General features: G+C 37.6%; 1 protein-coding gene across 7 annotated transcripts in view; it reads right to left on the bottom strand.

Annotated features, from left to right (window-relative positions):
• The window catches only part of PPFIA4 (PTPRF interacting protein alpha 4), a 102,442-nt gene that overhangs the window by 41,214 nt on the left and 35,612 nt on the right, over window positions 1–25,616 (bottom strand). For 5 of the 7 annotated variants that reach the window (XM_039319160.1, XM_039319163.1, XM_039319164.1 and 2 more), the window contains exons 3-13: window positions 17,832–17,933; window positions 15,289–15,453; window positions 14,483–14,557; window positions 13,383–13,484; window positions 12,535–12,756; window positions 11,433–11,579; window positions 10,132–10,266; window positions 7,811–7,894; window positions 6,134–6,265; window positions 4,904–4,966; window positions 4,244–4,335 (exon numbers count right to left, since the gene is read on the bottom strand). In XM_039319160.1, the coding sequence (XP_039175094.1) occupies window positions 4,244–4,335; window positions 4,904–4,966; window positions 6,134–6,265; window positions 7,811–7,894; window positions 10,132–10,266; window positions 11,433–11,579; window positions 12,535–12,756; window positions 13,383–13,484; window positions 14,483–14,557; window positions 15,289–15,453; window positions 17,832–17,933 (1,319 nt within the window). Of the gene's footprint in view, window positions 1–4,243; window positions 4,336–4,903; window positions 4,967–6,133; window positions 6,266–7,810; window positions 7,895–10,131; window positions 10,267–11,432; window positions 11,580–12,534; window positions 12,757–13,382; window positions 13,485–14,482; window positions 14,558–15,288; window positions 15,454–17,831; window positions 17,934–24,701; window positions 24,882–24,939; window positions 25,006–25,616 lie in introns of those variants that run through there. The other 2 variants (XM_039319166.1, XM_039319165.1) reach the window with 2 other exon arrangements.

The raw sequence follows: 25,616 nt of genomic DNA, 5'->3' as shown, positions 1-25,616 counted from the left end.
GAATTGAGGCCTTTGAACTACGGTGCTGGAGAAGACTCCTGCGAGTCCCTTGGACTGCAAGGCGTTCAAACCGGTCAGTCCTAGAAGAGATCAACCCTGACTGCTCTTTAGAAGGCCAGATCCTGAAGTTGAAACTCAAATACTTTGGCCACCTAATGAGAAGGAAAGACTCACTGGAAAAGGGCCTAATGCTGGGAAAGATTGAGGGCAATAGAAGAAGGGGACAATAGAGAATGAGATGGCTGGATGGAGTCACTGAAGCAGTAAGTGTGAACTTAAATGGACTCCAGAAGATGGTAGAGGACAGGAAGACCTGGAGGAACGTTGTCCATGGGGTCGCGATGGGTTGGACACAACTTCGCAATTAACAACAACAACAACAACAATTTAATAATGGGGCTTTTGCACAAATGGGGAATCCATATTTGGAATGTGATGCACAGAGACCAAAATTAACCAAAAATAATAATTAAAATGTATAAAACCAAAATAATTATTAACTGAGAAGATTAAAAGAGAAAATCAATTCCTTCTTTAAAAATTGTAATATGCTACCCCCCCTACCAACTATTCAATCCAAGGACAGTTTAATTGGGAGATATCTGTCTCCCTTTTCCTCCAATTAGAATCACGAAAAAAGTCATAATAATAATAATAATAATGATGATGATGATGATGATGATGATGATGATGATGTTGGAAGGGACCTTGGAGGTCATTGAGTCCAACCCCCTGCTCAGGCAGGCAGGAAACCCTACACCAGGGGTGTCAAACTGCCAGCCCATGGGCCGGATGCATCATCCCAAAACCGTGCCCACCCCATTGCCGGCAACGGAGAAAAAACTCTGATACATCGCGTGACTTCGTGTGACATCGCGAGTTTGACATGCCTGCCCTACACCATTTCGGACAGATGGCTGTCCAGTCTCTTCTTAAAAACTTCCAGTGTTGGAGCATTCATCACTTCTGAAGGCAGGTTGTTCCATTGGTTAATTGTTCTAACTGTCAGGAAGTTTCTCCTTAGTTCTAGGTTGCTTCTCTCCTTGATTAGTTTCCATCCGTTGCTTCTTCTCCTGCCCTCAGGCGCCTTGGAGAATAGCCTGACTCCCTCTTCTTTGTGGCAGCCCCTGAGATATTGGAACACTGCTATCATGTCCCCCCTCATCCTTCTCTTCGTTAAACTAGACATAGCCAATTCCAGCAACCGTTCCTCATATGTTTTAGCCTCCAGTCCCCTAATCATCTTTGTTGGTCTTCTCTGTACTCTTTCTAGAGTCTCAGCATCTTTTTTATATCGTGGTGACCAAAACTGGATGCAGTATTCCAAGTGTGGCCTTATCAAGGCATTGTAAAGTGGTATTAATACTTCACGTGATCTTGATTCTATCCCTCTGTTAACGCAGCCCAGCACTGAGTTGGCTTTTTTGGCAACTGCAGCACACTGCTGGCTCATATTTAAGTGATTGTCCACTAGGACTGTGAGGTCCCTCTCACAGTTACTACTATTGAGCAAGGTACCCCCTATACTATACCTATACATTTGGTTTTTCTTGCCTAAATGTAGAACCTTACTTTTGTCACCATTGAATTTCATTTTGTTAAATAGCGCCCAGTGCTCAAGTCTGTCCAGGTCCTCCTGTATCTTAAGTCTGTCTTCTGGTGTGTTGGCTATTCCTGCCACCTTGGTGTCATCCGCAAATTTGATGAGTTCCCCATCTATCCCCTCGTCCAAATCGTTGATGAAGATGTTGAAGAGCACTGGGCCTAGAACAGAGCCTTGGGGCACCCCACTACACACTTCCCTCCATGTAGATGCAGTTCCATTGAGGACCACATGCTGAGTACGGCCAGCTACGAATCCATCTGGTGGTGATGCTGTCTAACCCACTTTTTTCTATCTTATCGAGTAGTAGGTTGTGATCTACTTTATCAAATGCCTTACTGAAATCCAAGTAAATTATATCCACAGCATTCCTCTGATCCACTAATTTTGTCACTTGGTCAAAGAATGCAATAAGTTTTGCCTGGCATGATCTGTTTTTGACAAACCCGTGTTGGCTTTTAGTAGTGATTTTGTTTGCCTCTAGGTGTTTGTTGATTCATTGTTTACTTAAACCGGGGATTAATCAGACAAAAAGCTTAGGCAGAAATAATATTCTTTAGACCACAGAGGCTAAACATACAGAGCTACAGTATATTGCTAAGAAGCAATGGCAAGCTTACAAAATGTTATTTGCTTTTTCAGTAAAGGAAGAGTGCACAATTTTTTTCGGGCAGAGGGCCTCATAATATATTGTCTCTACAAATCTTACAAGATAAATTGGAGTCTGATTTGGTAAGGGGGCATCAACAAGGGTTAAAGCAATCAGCTATAACATGTACATACATACTGTTGACAATCCAGATAATGATTTCAATAAATTGTATTACATTCAAGTAATATTCTCATATAAAGTATAAATAGAATGAGGAAAAGAGTTCGGTACACTATACAGAGATAATTCCTATGCCAACATTGCAAAATAAAAAGTAAACAAAGCAATTTCATTTTATGTGTTTGTCTGCTTTACAAAATTTGTTGGCATGTTATATAAATGCACCCTCTACTGGATCCCAAAATTACAGCAACTATCCAGATTTTAAGATAAGGATAAAATTTCTCTGAGCAAAGTTCACTTTATAATGACTACATGGGCAAATTCATGTTATTTTCTTATTAAAAAATGTGGGGAAAAAGTTCCCCCTTCCTTATTGTAGGATTTGTTTGTTTGTTTTATTTTTAAAAAAACTAGTCTTGCCACCATTCCTGCAGTTTCCTGGTGGTTTTTCTGTTGGGATATATAGATAACACCTGGTTCTGAATATATAACTAACAAGCCAATTTCATCTTCATCTGAATTTTATTAGCCTTATTTTGCAACCTGAAAATGCAGGAGAATGGCAAACACCTTATCCTGGAACATACAGTAAGATGTAAAGTCATTATTGTAAATCTGCTTTAAGGGTCTAACATCCGTCCCCCAAAAGGGATATTTTTGTACTTTTGGGTCTATTGTGGTTACCCAAACTCTACTGACACTATCCTTCTTGTCAAGTGTTATTTGGCTACATAAAGGATATATGCTAAATGTATTTGTGGTTAATATACAAGTTACTTCATAATTTAGTAAAAGTCACAGGGTTTTCAAATCTCAAAGACTGGCTCCCAAATTATTGGCATCTATAATATCCTTCTTACATAAAAGAATGCTCCCAGCAGTAGTCAGCTTTGATCAGGCTTACAAAATAATTTTATTGAATGAAAAAGAGAGAACTGTTTATTTTCCTTATCTGACCATCAGGATAGCATATCCTTCTCCTATCTAGAATGGAATGCTATCTTAAGCCAAATCAGACTTCAGTTCACAAGAATGAAAGCTTTTCCTTCAGGATTTCAGGCAAGAGTCTCTTCCAGGTACCAGGAGTCATTCTGAGTGGCAAACTGTACATTTTGTCATTGAAAAAAATAGCATTTCCTGCCAATAAATGAATCACTGTGAGGTTGATCTCCTTGTTGTGTTCCAAAGAGTTTGAGTGGTGCTTAAGAGGCAGATGACTAACTTCCTGGCATGATGTCCCTTGTTGTGCTGTCCCTGAACCAATCCTTTCCCTATGCCCATAATAATTATTTTGGGGAAAATGAGTTTTTCTTCCCACCTTGAAACAGAGAAGTAAAATTATAAATTATTCACTTTGTTTTCCCAAGTAGGCAAGATTCTAGTCATGATTTTTTTTAAAAAAAACCTATGAGTTTAGAACTTACCAATAAAATCCAAATGTACAAGAGACTATCATAAAATGCATGCTGCTGTGAAGCAGCCACTGAGTAAGTGGAAAATATGAATTTGAACTGCCTTACATAAAGACAATTTGTGACTCACTTGAACCCAGGTAGCCTTTTTACTTCTGAGACACAAAAATAGTACCGCATCTATCACGATAACATTGGACGTAATAAAAGGGAACAGTCTGCATTGGATAACAAGTTTTTTTTTCCAAGTTTGAATGAATGCAACCATTTCCCAGCTTCTTCTGATTCAGTGTGAAAAACTCAAAAAGGTGCAAAAAGCTTCCTACTGATAGGTTTTCAGCAAACTTAATTTTTATTCTAGAGAAAATCATACATAAAGTTGTTCCTTACAGAAGTATTCAAGATATTAATTTCTGAATGTTTATAAAATAAAAAAGAAATGACTGTCCTCACCTGGTGTGTACACTGTCAAGTAAAGGTCCACTTCTTGCCTTTAATTGGTCAATTTCTAGTCTCAACCTGTCAATTTCATCAGACAGCCTCCTCTGTTCAGAATAAAAGAGAAATTGTTTCTCTACCATTGCTACAGTCAACTATAACTAATCTTCAAATTAACTGCATTTGTGAAGTTAAAATGCAAGCAGATAACAATGAAACAAAGCAGGAAACAGAAAAATACTAATGCAAAGAGTCAAGATAGAAGGGACACTTCTGAAGTGCTATCCAAAAAAAGCTGAGAGTCTGCTAGAAAACAGTCTTTCAGAGAAGAATCTATAACTAAATATAGAATAAACCTAATCTATGTGACCTGTTTATCTAACTTTTTTTGAATGTAAATCTCAATAATATATTTTCTAGATTATGATTTCGTACTTAATTTACTTGTGGTTCATTTGCATGGAAGTTAGATTTACGCTTTTCTAATGAGAAAATGAAGCCTCCAGGTGCTTCATTATACAACAGTTATATTCACTGTTGATTATTACTATGTAACTATCAGCCATGCCAGTATGACTATTCAATATCTTCTGACTGTGTTACTTGAAGATATCAAAAGTAACTCTGATAAATAAGCCTGGTATTCCTTATATAAGGTTTAGTAATAGCATTTACCTTGTCATGCTGCTGCTCTTCAATCTGTTTTTGAGTATTTTCCAATTCTTGCAACAGTGTGTTCTTAAAAACCAAAAGATGAGTAGTTAGAAATATAAGGGGCCTAAGATGAGATCGTAGAAAATAGACCCAATTACCATCAAAACTGACAGCATTTGAAGATAATTTTTTCTCAGATGGGGAACAACTAGATTTTCAGTCCAGAAATACATATATTTATTTAATAGGACTAGCTCTTCACAAAAATCAACCAAATGGCTGTAAATCAAAAGTGCCTTTCTTGCCCATGAATGGTCAACTGCATCTCAAGCAACCAAAATCTGACTTTTTGATAGCGTGTGTGTATGACTGTGTGTCACACACATATATATGCAGAGAAATACATGATAAGTTTCTCAGAAACTCATGACGTGAATATGGGTCAATGAAATAAAGGGATTTCAAAATTCTTTAAAAAGCCAGAATTCTACTCCATTTTTATTGCAGTAGCTATTTAAATCATACTTTCATAGTTCATGATAAGAACAAAGAGAAAAATCCCAGAAAGGAGGCAAAGTCTTGTAAGAACCAAGGCAGCAAACAGCCAACCCCTCTACCAACCTGTCCCGTGCTCTAATGCTCTGCAGCAATAATAATTTTCTAATATTCCTTTTATATAAATCACTGGCTATTACACTTTCTACAGGTAGTCCTTGACTTGCAACCACAATTGAGGCTAAAATTTCTGTTGTTAAGTGAGACATTTGTTAAGATAGCTTGGCCCCATTTTATGACCTTTCTTGCCACAGTTGTTAAGTGAATCATTGCAGTTGATAAGTTAGTAACCGGTTGTTAAGTGAATCTGGCTTCCCCATTGACTTTGCTTGTTAGAAGGTTGCAAAAGGTGATCACATGACCTTGGGACACAGCAACAGTCATAAGTATGAACCAGTTGCCAAGCATCTGAATTTTGATTACATGATCATGGGCATGCTGCAAAGGTCGTAACTGTGAAAAATGGTCATAAGTCACATTTTTCAGTGCCGTTGTGACTCTGAACGGTCACTAAATGAACTGTTGTAAGTTGAGGCCTACCTACATTCAAAACATCTATGATATGACCCATCAAATGTCTTAGCTTCTTTTTTTAAAATGGATTTTAATCTTATGAACATTCTAATACCATCTTAGTTATCAGCAAAATTAATTTTCTTATTTGAATATAAAATAATAAAAAGATCTGCACTATACCTTTTCTTCAAGGGCTGCCATTCTTTCTTTAAGATGAAGCTGAAGTCTCTCATTGGACTCACTCAGCAGCCTGTCCACAGTATCAGAGAGCCTCTTGTTATGTTCCTCATTCATTTTTTCCCGTTGACGGGCCTGGAGGACATATCAAGATCAGCCAAATATTCCCAAGCAGTTTGCTCTGAGACAGCATTAAAATTAACCTTAATGATTCAAGAAAACAGAAATTACTATTCACTATAACTAGCGCATTATAATGTAAGAAAATGAACAATGTCATGGTCATTTTACTGACTGGAAAATGTTAAAAGAGAACTACCCTCTAATTTTTTTTAACTTAACACCAGTTGAGAAAACTATAAATATTAAATGCACTGAAAATCAGAGATAAGTTGTGCTATAATTTGAGCAAATATTTATTCTAGAATATAATAATATTCAAAAAAATTATCTCCATTAACTATTGTTGAAATTTTAATTAGCATATCACAGAACTATAGGGTTGGAAGTCTTCTAGGGCAGAAATCACAGGCCATTCCAGACAAATGGCTGTCCAACCTTTGTTGGAAAACCTCAAGTTACGGATGGAGTCATCAATAATTCTAGATGAGAGGGAGGCTGTTCCATTGCTTAATAGCTCTCAGAGTAGGAAATTCCTCCTTATTTCAAGCTTGCATCTCTTTATATAAAGCTTCTATCTATTGGTTCTTGTCTTACCCTTGGAAACTATGGTGAATAAATCCATATCCTCCTCTAGTATTCAACTATTGGAAGGTTGATATCATGCCTCACTTTTGCCTATTTCTTTAAGCTATACATACCCACTTATTTTAATTACTCTAGGATTTAGCCTGAAGCCTCTCAACATGACTGTATTTATCTGTACTCTCTTTCCAGTTCTTCAGTATCCCTCTTGCATTATGACAATCAAAACTAGATGCAGTATTCCAGATGCAGTCTGACCAGGTCATCACAGGCCAGAAGTATCATTCCTCATGATCTCAATATTACTGATTCAGGCCAAGACTGCAACTTCTGCTAGCTCATGATTAATCTGTATTCTTTTTGAGGGGCCATAACATGACATCTCAAAAGTAAGACAGATCACTTTGCTTGAGGCAGAAACAGGGAAAGGGAATGTGGAATTAGAGTTTCAGACAGAAGTTGTCATAGATGGGACCATCTATGGTTTTTAAGAGACTGGACAGCCACTTGTCTGAAATGATATAGGGACTCCTGCTTGAGCAGGGGGCTAGATAGAAGACCTCCAAGATCTCTTCCAGCTCTATTCTTATTATTTTTATTATCTGATATTATAACATGAAATTAATTAAATTAAGTTGTGCAGCTAATTATTTAGATAACTACACCTAACACAACTATACTACATTTGCATACAGTAAACATGGAACTTAAGTGATTTCTTCTATTGCTTCAGTGCCACAGATTTAACTACACTGTAACAACCTATTGCTTAACCATAACTTGAATGTGGCTGAAGATATAAAATGTGGGCTATCCTTTCTCACAACAAGCAATCCATGTGATGCCACATTTGTAAGTAAAACATTAATATCATACAAGCAAACATAACAAGTAACACCAAATTACCATTTTCAATTTGACAATATTATGATCCGAAATAAAATACAGCTACATTCTCTAGAGAAAACAACTTACCCGTGACAATTCTTGGTTCTTCTCCTCCAACTGAGTTTCCAGTTGCCGCAGTCGTTCTTCAATACTGCCATGCCTTTCCTCAGCCTATATTTTAAAAAGACATTGTCTAAAATGGTGGTTTTCAACCTCCTCAACCAATGTATCAAAGTATCTGAATCCCACCAAAGTAAAAAAAAAAACCCAAAACACTGGCTTTTTAAAGAATATTTGTATATTTATATGTCTTCTGTTATTATATTAATTGATTATTGTAAGTTTTAACTACATGAAAAATTGTTCTTAACAATAATTTGTACAACTATAACTGTAAAACAAACAGATAATAAAGACTTTCATATGAGCCTATGGTTATATTTCACTGACTAGTATCTCAATAAAAAAAATCTAATATTTACTTTCATTGTATTCTGGAGGCTCTCTTTATTTTACTCCAGTGTTAGAAGAAAGCTGATTTTCTTCTGAGATATTCAAACAATCAGAATGAAGTTTCTGTTTCAGTCCAGATATAATTTTTGCACAACCCTAATCTAACGAAATATATACCTTATTGATGAGTCAAAAGATCAAGCTTTGTCCAATAAACAGCTTCTTTTAGCTTATTTCATTGGCGGCAACAGCTAGAAGTTGGGAAGGCCATTCTGCCTGCTATAATGCTAAAACAGGAGACTGATTGCTTGCCCTTCTATCAGTCTCTCATTCTTTCCCATGCACTCATTTAAATACAGGTAGCCCTCGATGTACAATCACAACTGAGCCTAAAATTTATATTGCTGAATAAGACAATTATTGGTGAATTTTGTCCCATTTTACAACCTTTCTTACCACAGTCGTTAAGTGAATAACTGCAGTTGTTAAGTTAGTGATGACATGGTTATTAAATGAATCTGGCTTCCCCATTAACATGACCTTGGGCATGCTGCAACGGTTGTGTGAAAAATGGTCATAAGTCACTTTTTGAAGCAACTTCGAACTGTCACTAAATGAAGTGTTGTAAATCAAGGACTACCTGTAAATTAATCACATCCTACACATCTGTAGCTCATCAGTGGTACAAACATTACCTATTACTAAACACTGCTCTAAGGAATTAACAAATCAGTTGTGGAAATGTGGGCTGGGAAAAATGGAGAAGACTTGTTCTCATATAAGATCACACTTATAGGTATAACTAAGCATCTGGGATATAACCAATGTGGATTTGTTTTTGTAAAGTATTTGGAAAGGCAGCAAACTATTCTCTGAGAGATTCTAGAAATAGACCTTCTCAAGCCCAGGGCACAGACATGAGTTCCTTGCTGAATTCATTACTTTATGGTTGAGAAAGCTTTTTGAACTTCACAGCACATATTTCCTGGGTAGTTCTGGTTTACATCAAGCCTTATGAGTATATATTTCATTCAAGAAGTGTGCAAAATGCTCCCATCAGATTCCTTATATGCATCTATGTACAAATAACAGACTTTATAGCAATACCACGGACTTGGTAAATGGATCTTAATCCCAAACTAAAATAAGCACACAAAATGTCTGACACTTTAATGGGATAAAATGTGCTTTAAAGCATCCTTGGACAGCAGCTATTGCCCTCCAATTCTGTGTGCATTAAACAGTAAAGCCTAGTATAATCCACTGAAAAGTTCAGCACAACCAATCTTATCTAAATACCTGCGTAGGAGGCAGCTATACACAATCTGAATATAAACTGGATTTCTCAATCAGTTCCAAAAAATTAACTCAAAATAACCCAATCCGGTGTTTCAGCTATTCAGAGCCTCAGCTTTTCTGATTTGGACAGCATCAACTATTTGAATCATATTGTAGCTTAACTGCACATCTCTAGTAGCTACTTCTTAGGATAATTATGTCCCTAAGAGCCGAGGTGGCGCAGCAGTTAGAGTGCAGTACTGCAGGCCACTTTAGCTGACTGTGTTCAGCAGGTCAGCGGTTCAAATCTCACCGGCTCAAGGTTGACTCAGCCTTCCATCCTTCCGGGATAGGTAAAATGAGGACCCAGATTGTTGGGGGCAATGTAAATATATATATATATATACATTGCTTACTAGTGTACACCGCTCAGAGAGTGCTTGCACTTAAAGCGGTATATAAGTCTCATAAATAAATAAATAAGAGAACTTTATGCTAGTCCAATTGATAATACTGAGTTTTTCATTTTTAAAAAAAAACAAAAATCAATTTTTAGAAGACAAATGAGTAGTTCATGACCTTTTCCAACTTGCTTTCCATCCCAAGAAAGTCATATGGCCTGGACCATCTAGTATTCTAGGTTTTATTGAAAGCTCATTACAGTCCTGTCTACTTGCCTTGGTAAGAGCTGCTATTCTTTGTGCTAGCTCAGCTTCCACCTCAGGCAGAGTCTCAGCTTTCCTCATTGTCTGCTGCAGTTTCTGCTCCGCCAGCTCCAGAAGCTCCTGAAGATGCCTGGCCTTCTCTTCACACTGTGGAATGATGCAGAATGGCAGCAATGTATTCGTAATACCAGGAGCCAGAAATGCTAAGGATAGTTCCAAACAATGTCAGAGCTCTGTACTCTAATGCATATATTCCAACCAGAATCAAAGAAAAAGCTTGAAAGCCGGTTTTCATTATACATGCTTTTGATTCTGACTTTAAAAAAGCTGTATATTTACTGCTACAGGATTTTGGAATATTTACATTATGTTCATTAGAACATGTTTTAATCCTGTGTAAAATGTTCTGAATTCAAACACTCTAAAACACCCTGTCTCTATTCTAACTATGTAAGACAATTATTTAAAATATAAAATAGACTGTTTTAAGCATTTTACATAGTTACCTGAAACAGGGTGTTTTGTATTTGAAACAGAAGTGTTCTCAGCTTAAAACATTTCTGAAATGCTCAAAATGGAATGTTTTGACCCAGAATGTTTCAAAATCAAAACATTTTGCACACCCCTACTAATTTTATATATTACAAAGTTTCTTCATAATGGGAGTTTAGCAGATATCTTCCAAAATAAATAAATAAAATGTTAAGCACAGCAGCAAATTCATGCAAAAATTTTAAAATTACAGTCTTGTAATTTTAATACTCTGAATATTAAACCACTAAGGTAAATGGATTTGGGCCTTGTACAAAAACAAGTTTAATATTAGGTATTGCTTGGAACCTGTACATAAAGATCAGGTTCTCCCACATGAGTCAACATAATAGGCCATTTTCTAAATGTTCCACATCAGCAAATAGGGCTTTTCAATTGTGATGTCCATTTGGGAAAAGGTTGCATGGTACCTAATTTAATAGCCAAGGAATCGTTGGCAAAGACAAGTCTTTAAACATTTTTTACTCAAAGAAACTTTTAATTGTGTTCACATGTAAATATTATTTTTAAATTCTGTAGTTTTATTACAGGTTTATGTGCAAGAATAACCAAGCCCAATTGTTCACTTGAACAGCACATACAGTACTGAAGTCATGAAGGCAAAATAGTAGTACTCCTGAGAAAGAATCATCTCAAAAAAAAAAAGAATATCTGGGAAGAAAATTCTGTTAAAGAGGCAAAATGGGCATTCAAAAATAGAGCGCGTCATCCATGAAGATTGACACTGGCATTCCATTTGCCATGATATTAAACCCCATTACCTGGCGATGGAGAGACTCTTTATTGGCAAGCTCATTTTCCAACTTGTCATTAAGGTCATGAATGGAAGTGGCTTCTCTCTGGGCTGCCAGATAACGTTTCTCTAGGGTAGTTATCCTCTCCTCCATGTCTTCTTTTTGTGCCAAAGCCTGGGAAAGAAAATATTAAAAGTGCAGGTTTACTTCTACAATCGAGTCTAACATGATCTAGTTCAGTGGTTCTCAACCTTTTTAATGCCGCGACCCCCAACCGGTCGTAAGTCGAGGACTACTCAACCGGTCGTAAGTCGAGGACTACTCAACTGGTGCAGCACCGTTTGCAAAATGGGACTTTTGGCAGGCTCAGCAGGGCAGAGACAGCCTGGACAATTCCTATTGGCTTTTGAAAGCCAATAGAATTAGACTCTATTCAAGAGAGTCTAATTCTATTGGCTTTCAAAAGCCAATTTTATAAAAGGGAGTAGCACAGCTAAGGAAAAGGGGGAAAAAAAGGCGAACTGCATTGTTTGGCGACCCCTGTGAAATGGTCATTCGACCCCAAATGGGGTCCCGACCCACAGGTTGAGAACCACTGATCTAGTTCCATTGTAAATCAGATTCACCCTGTATCCATTTTTCCATTGTTATAGTTGGAAGTGGGCAACAAGTTAAATCCTCTGATATGTGGCAGCAAATTATATTCTACATATCATTTGCAGCTGTAGAATATTTGTACATTATTGATTAGTGCCTTTCACTATCTGTCAAAGATATTACCACGCGGAGCTTCAAGAAGCAAAGAGAGATTAACAAGGAAGAGAGGCTGGTAGGGAAAAAATGTAACCTGGATTTTCAAGAACTTGCACTAAATATATAAGGAAACTGCCAAGCTTTTTCAAGAATTTTAACAGAATATTCTAAACTAGATTAGCTTTCTGGGCGGGTTTAGAATAATTTTATAATTTAGCACTTCATAACTAAACCCATTTCTTCAGTTACTTCAATAAACTCAAACTGCTATTTGGCTTCAGTCTACCTAGAAAAACTGAATTATTTTAAATTAATTTAGAAGAGGATTTTTTTTTTGTATGCCATCATTTTCACAACTGGAATTTAGCACTCTGACCTCTCGTAGGTCCCTCTGGTACTTGCTGCTCATTTCTTCAGATTTGATGAGGTCCCTCCTGGCTGTGTTTAGATCTTCTTCAAGCTCAGCAACACTGGCAGCCAGACCAGCTAACCGTTCTTTAGCTTGCGCTAGTTCAAAGTTTTGTTTCTCTAGAAGCTCCTGCAATTCCACAATCTGACTTGCTTCATCATCTGGGTGTATAGAGCCATTAGGGAGTCTCTGTCAAGTAATATAGAAAAAAATTCCAATTTTTCATATCAATAGAGAATAGATAAATTAGAATACTGAACAAGTGTCACTGCATGTTTCTAATATCTACTCAACAAGTGCCAAGGTATCAATAATTCTATTTGTAAACAACATAATAAGGTGGGTTTTTTCTTCCATTCAATTGTGTCTGATTCTCAGAGGCTGCCTGGACAAGTTCCTGCAGTTTTCTTGGCAAGGTTTTTTAGGTTTGCCATTGCCCACTTCCTAAGGCTGCAAGTAAGTGACTAGCCCAAGTCACCCAGATGGCTTTGTGCCTAAGATAAAACTAGAACTCGCAGTTTCCTGGTTTCTAGAGTGATTCCTTACCCACTACACCAAACTGGCTCTACACAAGTGTATAGCTCTACACAATATACCTTTTGAAAATAAAGTGTCTAAATCAGACGAAATCTTACAACAATTGGGAAACTGTTCAATCAGCCTATTTCAAAATTTTAGAAACACAGCAAAGAAAACACAAAATTTCCCTACAGGCTAAGGACTCCCATGGAACATAACTGTTTAACTCACAATTGTAGTACAGTATTTCAGTAGTATCTTGGCCATTATCCAGTTCCCAGAAAGTTACCTCTTACCTTCCAAAGCATTTTCTGCCCAGATTCTTTGCCCTCACTCCTTTTTTCATCTTCCCCTACAGGTGCTTCCCTTTGGGAAGATCCTTGTTGAAGAGCACTTACCTGGAAAATATATATTCAATAGAACTTACAGTTCTCATAAGCATGAAAAAAAAGCAAAACACATTTATAGAACAAGGGACTTGAAACATTTCTGACAGTTAAACCAATATTTTAAAAGCTTTCAAAGGAGGCGTACCTACTTTTCACTTATGACAAATTATTGGACAGAACAATCCACATCCAGTAAGTTATTTTGTACAGTTTAAACCACATGATAAAATAAAAGCATGCATGCATTTAATTAATCTTACTCCTTACACTGCTGCCATCTATTCTGTCATATTCTTTTTTTTCTTCCCTTCCTTGGATATGACACTGTCTAGATCTCATCTATTTAATTTGCACCCCAACTAATCAAACACACCTTCCTCATCCTATTTTTCCCGCAACAATAAGCTTGTGAGATGGATTGGACTGAGAGTCAGTGACTGGCCTAAAATCATTATTATAATGACAGATCACTTGCATTTTTACATTAGGCTTTGTTGCTCTATGCCAGTGATGGCGAACCTTTTACAGACCGAGTGCCCAAAAACTGCCCCCCACCCCCGTCCCCGCTCCACCTTGCCCACTGGGCCACCCATCACTTCCACAGCCCGTCACAGATCCCCAGGCAGCCCAGCAGCACCATGGCAGCCACGCCCTCCACCAGTGCCCCGCAGCATCATCTGCGTGCAACGGGGTGTAAGGGTGGAGTCTTGTACCTACTGCCCAGCTACCACTCCCTTGGCTGCGCTGCTTCGTGTGGGCCATGCCCAGGGGCAACTCTCCTCCGGTGGGGTTGCTGGTGAGGAGGGGGCCGTAGGAGGAGGCAGGGCTGGGGAGATGGTGTGTGTGCCCACAGAGAGGGCTACGAGTGCCATCTCTGGCACCCATGCCATAGGTTCGCCACCAATGCTCTATGCCATGTGCTTTTGCCATGTGCTTGTGGTAAACAGAACAGGCAGATTACTTGAGAAACATTCCTATGAAATCTGGGATAGAAAATGAATATTTACTTGCTGGTGGGCACTGGATAGCTGTTCTTCTAGTGTCGCTACTCGTTCCAGTGCTGCTCTTAGGCGTTCTCTTACCTGAAAATGTAAAGAAACTGAACTGTTATTTAAAAGGAAAACTAATAGAGAGGTTTCTTGCAATTTATTGGACTAAAGTGCTAGATTTAAGAACACCTAGCATCTGAAACTCCATTTCATAATACAAACAATTTAATGAGATCACTCTCCTCTCAGATTATTTGCCGGAAGGGTGCAGAAGTGTCAGCAATAGGAACCTGGATCACATTCAAATAACAAAGGATTTTCTTGTGGGAGACTATGATCTTTCATATAATGACTTGGTTTGCATCTGGAAAGAGCACTGTCTGTAAGCATAAGCAGATTTCAGAAAGTTGTCTCAATTAGTATTTTTCAACTTCAGCAACTTTAACATGTGTGGACCAATTCGCAGAATTATCCAGCCAGCATTCTGGGAATTGAAATATAGAGTTGAATTAGAGTGGAAGCGGACTGCTGGAATATCCCTTTAGAGAAGACTTGTACAAATTCAGTTTTGACAGTAGCTTCCTGGAATGTAAAGCAATAATATTTGAGAATTTTCTTCAAAGGAAAGGGCAAAACCTTTTAATATGGAAATCATTTAGTGGAAGGATGAAAAGATGCATAAGAGAGCTCTAAGGAAGTGCTGAGTCAAAACAATACTAGAGTTCACAACAACTTTGTTACTTAAAAAGATTATGAGTTAAAAACAGATGGCTTTATTAACGCTAAACTTTCTCCCACAAAACTAACCACTACGTAAGTCTCACCTTCTCATCCAATGCTTTATGATGTTCAAATAAAGACTTCAGGGCTTTCAGAACTTCAACCTCACTGGAAACCCCTGACGGAGACTGAGCTTGCCGCTTCACTACAGTCATCCTCAGAGAGCGTTCATGCCTCGAGACCAGGCACTCCAGGTGCTCCAACAAAAGCTGAAAATCAAACAGCAGCTCCAGTTATTCCTTATGTAAGTCACCATAAGGAAGAGGAAGCCTTCAATTCTTGATTTGAATAATTCCCAGGTTTAACTGCAAGGGCATCTTCTGCATCAGAAATATAGACATCAGACTAAGGCTGAAGTCTTAAAACCTACGGTACTAGATAAGATTTTGTGTATAAAAATAAATTAATAAACATGCATACACTGAGAGATTGTTCACAGGTAATGTAGCACAGGGAGAGATGGGTAAGCTTTTTTAAACTATCCTCGGATTAATTCAGAAATTATCCTCTTTTTTAAAAAAATGTATTATAAGATGATTTATTTATTACATCCCCAAAATGGGGGTTGTAATACCCTAAAATCAGGGGTGTCAAACTCAATTTCATTGAGGGCCGCATCAGCATTGCGGTTGCCCTGGGGGGGGGCGGATGGGTGTGGCCAGGGTGGGTGCAGCCTACTGGGTGGGTGTGGATGGAGTGGGTGTGGCCTACTGGGTGGGCATGGCCAGCTCTACATTGTTCGCGTCAAGGGTGTCTGTTGGGGTCTGGGCAGGAGTGGGACAGATCTGAGGGTCTCTGGCAGAAGAGGGTGGGACCGGGGCAAGCACCAAGGCATGGTGCATTTCTTCATTCCTCACAAAGGGTGACACCTCCCCAACAACGCGGCAAGGGCTGGTTCCTCGCTGTTTCTGGTCGGCCTTGTGGAGCTAAGACTGAATGCATTTCAGCATAGATGGCCACCACAAAATTGTACATTGGCTCCTGGCCAGCCTGGGCCAGGGCCAAGGCAGCAGGGGTCGTTCCCTCACTGTTTCCAGGATGGCTTCGCAGGCCACATGAAACCACTTCGCGGGCCGCATCCAGCCCCCGGGCCTTGTGTTTGACATGTCTGCCCTAAGATGGTTACAAGCTACAAGGAACAGGGGTTTTTTTTAAGTTGATCAAGTTTGTGCAGGCGAAGTGAGAGTATTGTTAAAATTCACTCATACTTTGTTTTGGCAAGCTTACTTTGGTCTTGTGCAGCCAAAACTGAGACAAAAGCCCAGACTGAGTTTTGAGAGATGGCTAAACCCCTGAGTCTAGCCATCTGTCAAAACCATTTGCCAATCATAGCAGCACTGTGTCTGGCAGATGGTTTCCTGCTAGTGTGGCATGTAGTAGTACATCCAATCTTTGAAGCATCTCTACATGTAGAATTAGTGAAGTTCAATACTTCTATTTCTCATTTTAAATTTCTAGCATTTCAAATGGAAAATGCATTGATGTGTAGCTGAGAAAGCTAACAATCTTCCAGTAATGCTGAAAACAGTAAACCTAAGCAAAGAAAGTAATGTGAAAGTTGTGCATCTCATGCTCAAGTTTACTTTCAAAAGAATTGTTACGTATATTCATGAAGTAATCATATAAATTATCATTTTAAGACTTGCAGTATCTCATATTTTAAGGACCTCTATATTATATTATTTAAGGTATGGAAATAAAAATGCCAAGCGAGCTAGCAATTTTCCTTTCTAGAACTTGGCCTTTCTTCAGAGACTGCCTTTTTTTTTTTTGTTCAATTGTGTCCAATTCTCAGAGACTGCTTGCAAGTTTTCTTTGCAAGTTTCTTCACAAGTGGTTTGCCATTATCTTCTTCCTAGGGCTGAGAGAGAATCACCACCCCAAGGTCACCCAGCTGACTTTGAAATGGAACTAGAACTCACGGTCCTGGTTTCTAGCCTTTTCCCTTAACCACTACACCAAACTAGCTCTCTCAGAGATTGCCTTTAATAAGTCCCTAACGTTCTTTGCAGTAGTTTACAAATACTTGAAGGACTGTCACAGACAGAAGGGTATGAATTTATTCTCTATAACTAGATATGGTCCTAAAGTGCCTCTGCAGGTATGAAAACCAAGCTGCATTCTAAGAAATACAAAAAAGGAGGCCAACATTCTATAGAAATTACACTGGATTTAACAGAGATTATGTTAAACCCTGTCATAATCAAAAGAACCAGAGAACAGTAATATCAAATATTACTGAAGATGGCAAATTCTACAAAAAGCTTTCAATCCTCTTAAAACTTAGGAATAGAGAAAACTGCACATTTTCTGTATGGCTGTCGATTAGATAGAGTCGGGGGAACCTCAGAGAAAGGCAGACCATGCTGCATCTCAATTAACCTCGGTATTTAATTCTAGGTTCATTAAAGGAAACCCTATGATTTCTTTCCTTTTGGCCTAGAACAATACACAAATCAGGCCATTCTGGCACATTCAACAACTTATGATTAAAGCCTGGCTGAATGTTATCTGCAAATGTAAATGCTGCTGTTGGATTAAGCTACCAATAGAACGGCATCCAGCATAAAACCCGTTTATTACTCACCCGCGTATTGTTGCGTTCTGCTTTCAGCTCAGAGATCTCCTCTTCCCTTTCCAACAGCTGCTCTCGACATGCATTGAGTTCCCTGGTCAATGTGGCAAATTCCTGCAAGACAACCATAAACTCCACAACTGAGTTAGGTTTCGATAGATTTTGCCTAAAGAAAAGTAATGCCACAAGAAAAGGGAATTACACCCCTATCCTTCCCCGCCTGCCTACCTAAGAAGATCATAAAATATTTCAATTACCAAAACTGGATTTTTGTTACACATCTGATTATGAATTATAAAACCAGCTGAATAAAGTGCATAGTTGTTCTTCAACAAACAAAAAGCAGCACTTTTATTTATTCTGGCACTTATCAGCAGGTTTTTTATACTTCACAAGGCATTCAAGTGTTCCAAAGTTACATCTATTATTTTAGTGTAATCTGAAATGGCAGTAAGACTCCACTACCATCAGTACTTCTGTCCTCAGTTCTTCTCCTATGTGAATTCAAGAAAATAAGAAGCAGCAGGTAAAGAAACAGCAGTCTGTTCATTTAAGACAGTTACTAGTAAGTGCATTTTTGGTATATAAAAAGTGCATTTTGGTAGCAGAACAATACATAGTTGTTGTTGTTTTTTTGTTTATTTGTTTTCCTAACAAGCAAGATTTGGATCAGCTTTCTGAAAGCCTCTGAGTTTTGAACATAGCTTACACTGGAGCCTCTCTTAATTTTATTCACACAACAAACCCAAGAGATAGTCTGGGCTGAGAGTGGTTGCCTAACATTATTCTATGAGTTCTGAGCTTGAATTTCGGCATGTAAGACCTTAAGATGACCATAATCATTATGCTATATGGATTCTGTGGTGTTTAGAATGGCATAAGCATCTTTTTCATTATCAAAGGCTAGTATCACCAGAAAAGGAGGGGACAGCCCTGGTGTGAAAGATTGTACTTGCAGACCTGGTGTGATAGGAGGTGCTTCCACCCACATGCACAGAGATATAATTGACTGGTGCTCCTGGCTCCCATGTAGGGATATCCAGATCTCCCACCCTCAACTGTCCTGCACCCTCCTACAATTTCTGGGCAAGAATTGAATCAGTAAATATTGCCATTATCCACTTCATTTCAGATAAAGTCCTTCTCTGCACTAACTTATTTGGAGAGGGCGAAGTACGGTAGCAAACTATCTCTTCTGCTTTCTTTCCTTCATTATTGCTTAGCCAAGCAGCCGCGCAAATGATACAAATTAAATTTTCTATCAGAACAATTCAATAAGAAATGTAACACTTTCTAATGAGTAGCAAAGTTAAGGAACTAAATGGAAGATAAATCCAGAAAGAGAAAGGGAAATAGGAGAAAATAACAACTGAGTTGTAGGATTTGTCTCAGTGGCTGCTCCTCTAGACAGCAAATGCATATACAGAATACATAAAACAAGGTACAGCTCAGATCATTTCCCATTAAACAAATTAAGGTTGTAATTTGCATCCAGCTTTTACTAATTCCTAGACTGATTATTGCATTCCCAATTTCCAACTTCTGTGGAAATGGAGTGCTGATTTTCTAGTTGTGAACCAGCTGGGAGAGATACTCTGTTTCCCATGAGAGGAAATCACAAAACCAAGACAAAATTGATTTTGCCACTACCGTGCACGCTCTGAAGGAAATCTTCTCACTGCTGATTGCTCTTTAAGGGCATCACTCTAGACTGACAGGTTAGATGTTGGTTTTTCTCTTATGTCTAAACCCTTTGGGATGAGATGTTTTTCAACTTACTACATCTGGCATTCCATGGTGGCCTCCCATTCAAATACTAACACTGTTTAGCTTTTAAACCCAGACAAGATCAAATAGGTGCTGTCACCTGCCAACATGAAAGAACTAAACCATAGTTCATAATTGATCATTTGCCATTGAATGTTGGTGACATCGTCCTGGGGGAGAAGAAAGAAAATCAACAAAAATGTTCTGATTGCACTGCCCTCTTTGACATAGAATATTGTCTCTGACAGTACAAAGCTATAGCTGCTCTTCAATGAAACTTTCACTACTATGACACACTATATATTTCCAAGAAAACTCGGGTAACTAGTCTTTTTATCTTTTCATTAGAATGGTGTTGCCAGGTATTTGTCAGTTAGAGAAAGGAAGCTAAAAACAATAGCCATTTCTTACTTTCTCTCACTTAAATGTTTCTTCTATAATTTCAGAAGACTTTAAAAAGTAAATGACAATTGGAGAAATTTCTACAGACACAGATTACCTTAAAAGGGGCAGAAATAAATCAAGCAGTGTGCAAAACAGGGAAATACAATAGACACTATTTTGTGAGATTCTTGATACTTGTGAAATACTTTTTTCTCTTTGGGGAAGCATTAATAAATTGTACTTTCATAATAAGGAGTATCTGAAATAGTTCAAAGTGCTCTTCATCAGCCATCTTTCCCAAATATTAGAATGCAAACAAGAGAACAGCATTCATATAATCAGCTTAAATTTTCTTTGACTTGATATTTTGGTAAAATAAGTGTAGTGTAGCATAAGAGATGAGAAGGGAGAAATCCTCCTGTGTATGTCTTTCACTAAGACAAAATCCAAATATGTGTATATTACAAGTAATACTTGGTAAGAAAAATTAGGGAAGTTAATGCAAAGGGTAATTGTCTGATTTATTATACTGTAATGTAAGTAATAGCAGGCTGACTTTCAAGGTAACCTTTCAACCAGAGATCCTTGCTTGCATATTGTAATGTGAATATGTCTGGGGTGGAACTGCATTTCATTTGTGCTTGAGGCACAGTAACCAATATGTGCCCAACTGATGGGTATTATGTCCTTACTGTTAAAATGGAATGCTGCATCTGACATGGTTAAAACTAAGACTGGTAACCTACTTCTTGATGAGTGGTGGAGGTCAATATTCATGAGCCCACCGGTTGACGAAGATGATTTATGGAAGATTGCAACTTGGACTGTAACAGAAGTAAATGATAAAACATATGAATGAATGAATGAAATGAAAGAAAGAAAAACAGATATATTTTTGTGACTGTGAAACAAAAGAACGGGGAATGGTGAAATAGATCTGAATGAAAATGACCTGATTTAAAGCAGTAGAGTTGATGAATACACGCAGGGAAGTGAAGATGTAGGTTTAATTATGAACATAAGCACTTAAATATATCTCAGAAAATATGATTTGGTATCATCTAAGTTACTGTGTATGTGTGTAGGAATTCATAGGTAGTGAAATTTGTATGCAATAAAACTAATGAATGGTGATAAAAGAAACTCAGAGACTACAATTCTGAATGAATGCATCTCAGAAGCAAAAGTTATTCCATTTGAAGAGATGAAAGGATTTGTCAAAAAGAGGTGAAAGAGTAGAAGAAAATTATTTGGGACACCCAAAGACCCAAACCTGAAAGAGAATGAAGACATTCAAAACTGTTTTAAACAGCTGATAAGGTCAGCTTCAAATACATGATTAATATATGTATTGCCACATGTACATACAAGAAATGATTGATTCATTCACAAGGAATGGATCTAAAAGCACAATTGTTTGATTAATTAAGAAACAGTGCAAGAATTAGTGAAGGATACTAAGATGAAGAGAGATTATACCATCATTTGGTAGAATCAAAAATCAATTTGGGGGGAAAATGAACATCCAAAGAACTAAATTATGTTAGAATGAAAGGAGAATGACTACAGGAAGAAAAAGGTTGAGTCCTATTTTAAAGGTTATTAGAGGATAAATTAACAAAATGATTGGCAAATAGCTGTAAAGAAAGATAATGAAATTGCTTGGAACAAAATTAAAACAATCATGTTACAAAGTGCTAGAGAACCACATGGAGTTACTTTACTGGGAAGTATGAAAAAGGTTGTTTGATGGAATGATTAAAGGAAAGGGGTGTGGATGAGAAAAAAATCATATGCAAGAGAATAACTGCTGCAAAGAAATGAAGGGAGGAAGACAGAAGATTTATGGTGGAATCACCAGCTAAAGGAGAAGGGAGCCCCTCTAGGAGGAGTAGAAAGACATTCCAGCTTGGAGTCACTTCAGGGGACAAAACATATGAGGTCAAACCCTAGGTTTATGTCTGCCATTTTCCAAGGGAAGTCTGGTGACATTTTTGTAATATAGGTAAGCAACAATAAAGTATCTACTTGGGCTTGTTTATGGAATAGTTCTGGTTGTTTGCACCTGGACAATCAGGTGTTTAATGAGAAAAAGGTCATAGCAAAATATATATCAAAGGAGTTAGGAATTAGTTAAGGTAAGTTTTATGGAGAAATACTAAAATATTTGATATAATTTGCTTATGGAGAAGCTAGGTAATTAGCTGTTCCACCTTGTTGTAAGTACTACATTTATGTCTGATGGTTAAAACTATACCATTATTATTCCTTTGTACAAAAGGAAGGGTAGCAAAAGTATATCCAAAAACTACAAAGTTATTTTTTTCTCTTATGAATGTCAGGAAAGTTTTTAGCAGAATTTCAGGACAGATGAAAGTTGCTTAAAAGAGAATAGTGTGATTGCTATACAGCACAGTATCTAAAGTCTTTTAAAGAAACATTTCAGTATTTTTGCTTGGGACTCAAGTTTCCTTTGGTCTTACAAGGTACTGTTAATGTAAGTTAACAGATAGTTAGTATTCATGGTTGGGCTTCTTATCTGGACAATCTCAAATAGTTAACCTAACCTAAACCTTGCAAGACTGAAAGTACTTTTCCCCTCCTTTTCTCTTTACTCTCCAGAAAACTAGAGAGGGCCACTTCTCAAACACTTTATCTGTCCATCTGTAGAATGAGATCACATGCCTGTTTGTAATAAATAATAAAACATGTTGCTTTTAAATTTAAATATTTAATCATTATTAGTGCACGTTTTTTCAGAAACAAATCAACAAAAATGCAGTGATATATGAAGATGTCATATATTCATTCTTTTTTTAAAACCTTTTAATAGTATTTTAATAGGATTCATACATCTAGAATAGCATACCCACTAAAATCAGTGGAATTTTGAAATGATTAACCGGAATTCCATCTATCTGAATAGATCAGTTCTAAGCATGACTATGTCTGGATGGAGTCCATAATAAACCATTATTTATTTATTTTTATTTTCTCTAAAAAGGAGGAAGAAATAAATAATTCAGGAGTATTGGTCTCATTTGAGGCATCTAATTGCAATTATGGTTTCTGCCAAACTTATTTTGTAAATCAAAACAGATGCCAAGCAATCAGTACTATTGACTAAGCATCACAAAAATAATTAGCCCAATGTGTAGCCAGAAAAACCCTTGTCTCTCAAAGAAAAAAAAAGGAACAGACAATATTGTCCCAATCAATCAGCATAGTGGTTTCAAACTTCTCATAATTGTCAATGTGCCTCTTTAGTTTGCAGTAACAAATATTAGCTGAAATCTTAGAAAATAAAACAGCAGTAGTAATAGCTGTAATAATAATAAAACAACAAAATTTTCTTAGCCTTCAGAGTTCAAGCTCTGTGTCTCTGAGATTATGTATGAGAACAGCCTGAATTCTTTCAGAATTGTCTCTGCAGCCATTCTTTCAAAAATAAAAGTTTCTCTGTTGGATTATCTTAAAAATCACCAGTTCACCCTACTATTTCTCACATAGTAAAGTGAGAAGCTTTGGGAAACTCACAATAAATATGACAACACCTTTCTCCTCTTCTTCCTCATTCAAAGTATTCAGAGTGGGGTATTCAAAGTGTGCTACCCCTGATTTTGTCAACAGCATAAAAACATCTTCAAAAAGAGAACAGTGAACAGTTAACACCATTTGAGCCTATGTTATCATTAGAACTTAATTTTGTGGCTATTTAAACATACAGACTGAAGTGTGTGTGTGTGTGTGTGTGTGTGTGTGTGTGTGTGTGTGTGTGTGAAACAAGACAGATAAGAACTAATAATTAAGATGAAAGAAAAAGTAAAGAGAGAACAAAGCCAAAAGTGCAGAAAGAAAAGGAAGAAAAAAAATATAAAGAATGGCTTCTGATTTCCTTTTACAACAGTTATAAGTATAAATTTAAATTGACTTCTTTGAAATTACAATATAAGTTTCATTAGAAGGAAATATTAAAACTGTCAAAGTACAATATAGAAAGAAGCAAAACTAATCATGTCTCTGGCACTAAACTTATCTAAAAGTACAGCTTAAAGCACAATCAAATTGTGCAAGCTTATTTGACCAGAAACTATAAAAGAACTGGAGGAAAATTAATTCCAGGAATTCTTTAAATATCATAATTCTAACATAACATTTCTACATATAATTTCTGGGACTCCTGGTAATTGCACTCTGAGAACATAGGAGAGTAGAACAAAGTATAAATGTCTGCCCTTTTAATCAACAAATACAGCATGTAGTTTGAAACAGCAGGGGGATTTAATAAACTGCAAGTTCATACTCACTCAGCTATTACTCACTTCCAGAACCTATACACAATTTTCTGTAATTGTTCAAGTAACCTAAAGCAAAGAACAAACATTTCTAAATGAGTAGCTTCCAAAAGTCAAGGGCCCATTTCTTACATATAAATACCAATCCCTGGAAACAACCCTAGAACTATTAGCTCTTAATGCTGGTGGTATAACCAGTAACAATAACACTGCCCAAGTCCTCTTGCCCTCACAAAAACCTTTCGAGCTACCTATTGTAACACAATTTCAATTCCTTAAAACAAAGAAAAAAAGCAGATTTTTTTTTTTTTGAAAGAAGATGCAAATCTGTTTGAAAGTATAGACAGGCCTGAAAAACCTAATAACCCTGGAGTATTTCTATCTAGAAAAAGGAAGTGCTAGGATGGATAGGTATTGCAAGCAATACCCTGCTTACCTGAAACATGAACATGCTGAACTTAATGCCATTGGGAAGATGGATGTTTATGAATTGGTTCCCTGTATTCATGCAGGAAAATCATAGCCACCTTGATCAGTAAATCCATAGCTCTACAGACTGAAGGGAGAATAGCAACTAAATCCAGGAAGGAAGGTTAGAAGCAGCACAGATTCTAGATGCCAGTGCACACCTTGGTTTGAGATTCAAATCAGTAGGAAATCACTTCATATTGTACCTAGAAGGATGAGGAGGATTGGGCACTGTAACTGTGTCATCAAAGCTTGCAGAAATTTCCCATCTGCTGCCTGTGTTAATCACATCGCTTTTCAAGATACAGAGAAGGCAGATGTATGATTTGGTAAGAGGGGCACAGGAGCTACAAGCAGGAGCTGGGAGCCAGAAGAGCCAGCAGCCTCCCCCAGAGGATCTCACAGATACACAAATGACCTAGTTTGCTTTGCATTGCTTGCATGTTCCCTACCCGGAATGTTAGAGGCAGAGGAATTGAAGCAGGAGCAGAAAGTAAATCACTGGATAGCCCCTTAATCCAAGCGGCTGCAGAGCCCAGGAGGAATAGCCCTCCCTTGGTGACCTGGCATGCTCTTTGCCCAGCTGCTCAGCATGAACAGACACCATTGCTAGGGCTCTCACTCCAAAAGATGAGCACTTAGCAGGAAGGTAGCAAATTGGAGGCAGGAGACAGAGAGTTATCCAAAAGTTAGTTGGAGCCTTCAGCCTGGGCCATCATATACTTACTGATAGAACAGAACCGGATGACCCAGCTAGAGAATGGCCAAAGGGCAGATTGTTCAGTGAAGAAGCAGCAAGACCATAACATGAGGGGGCCAGCTCAAGTGTTTAGGTTTTCCCATCCCTGTCAAGCTCTTAGGATTCTGTGGTGGCTTAGCAGCA

The sequence above is a fragment of the Crotalus tigris genome, unplaced genomic scaffold, assembly GCF_016545835.1.
Source record: "Crotalus tigris isolate CLP2741 ecotype Arizona unplaced genomic scaffold, ASM1654583v1 scf7180000022411.5474196:2289641, whole genome shotgun sequence".
Lineage (NCBI taxonomy): Eukaryota > Metazoa > Chordata > Lepidosauria > Squamata > Viperidae > Crotalus > Crotalus tigris.
The sequence above is the reverse complement of the archived record's forward strand: the minus strand, read 5'-3'. Positions and strand labels throughout refer to the sequence as shown.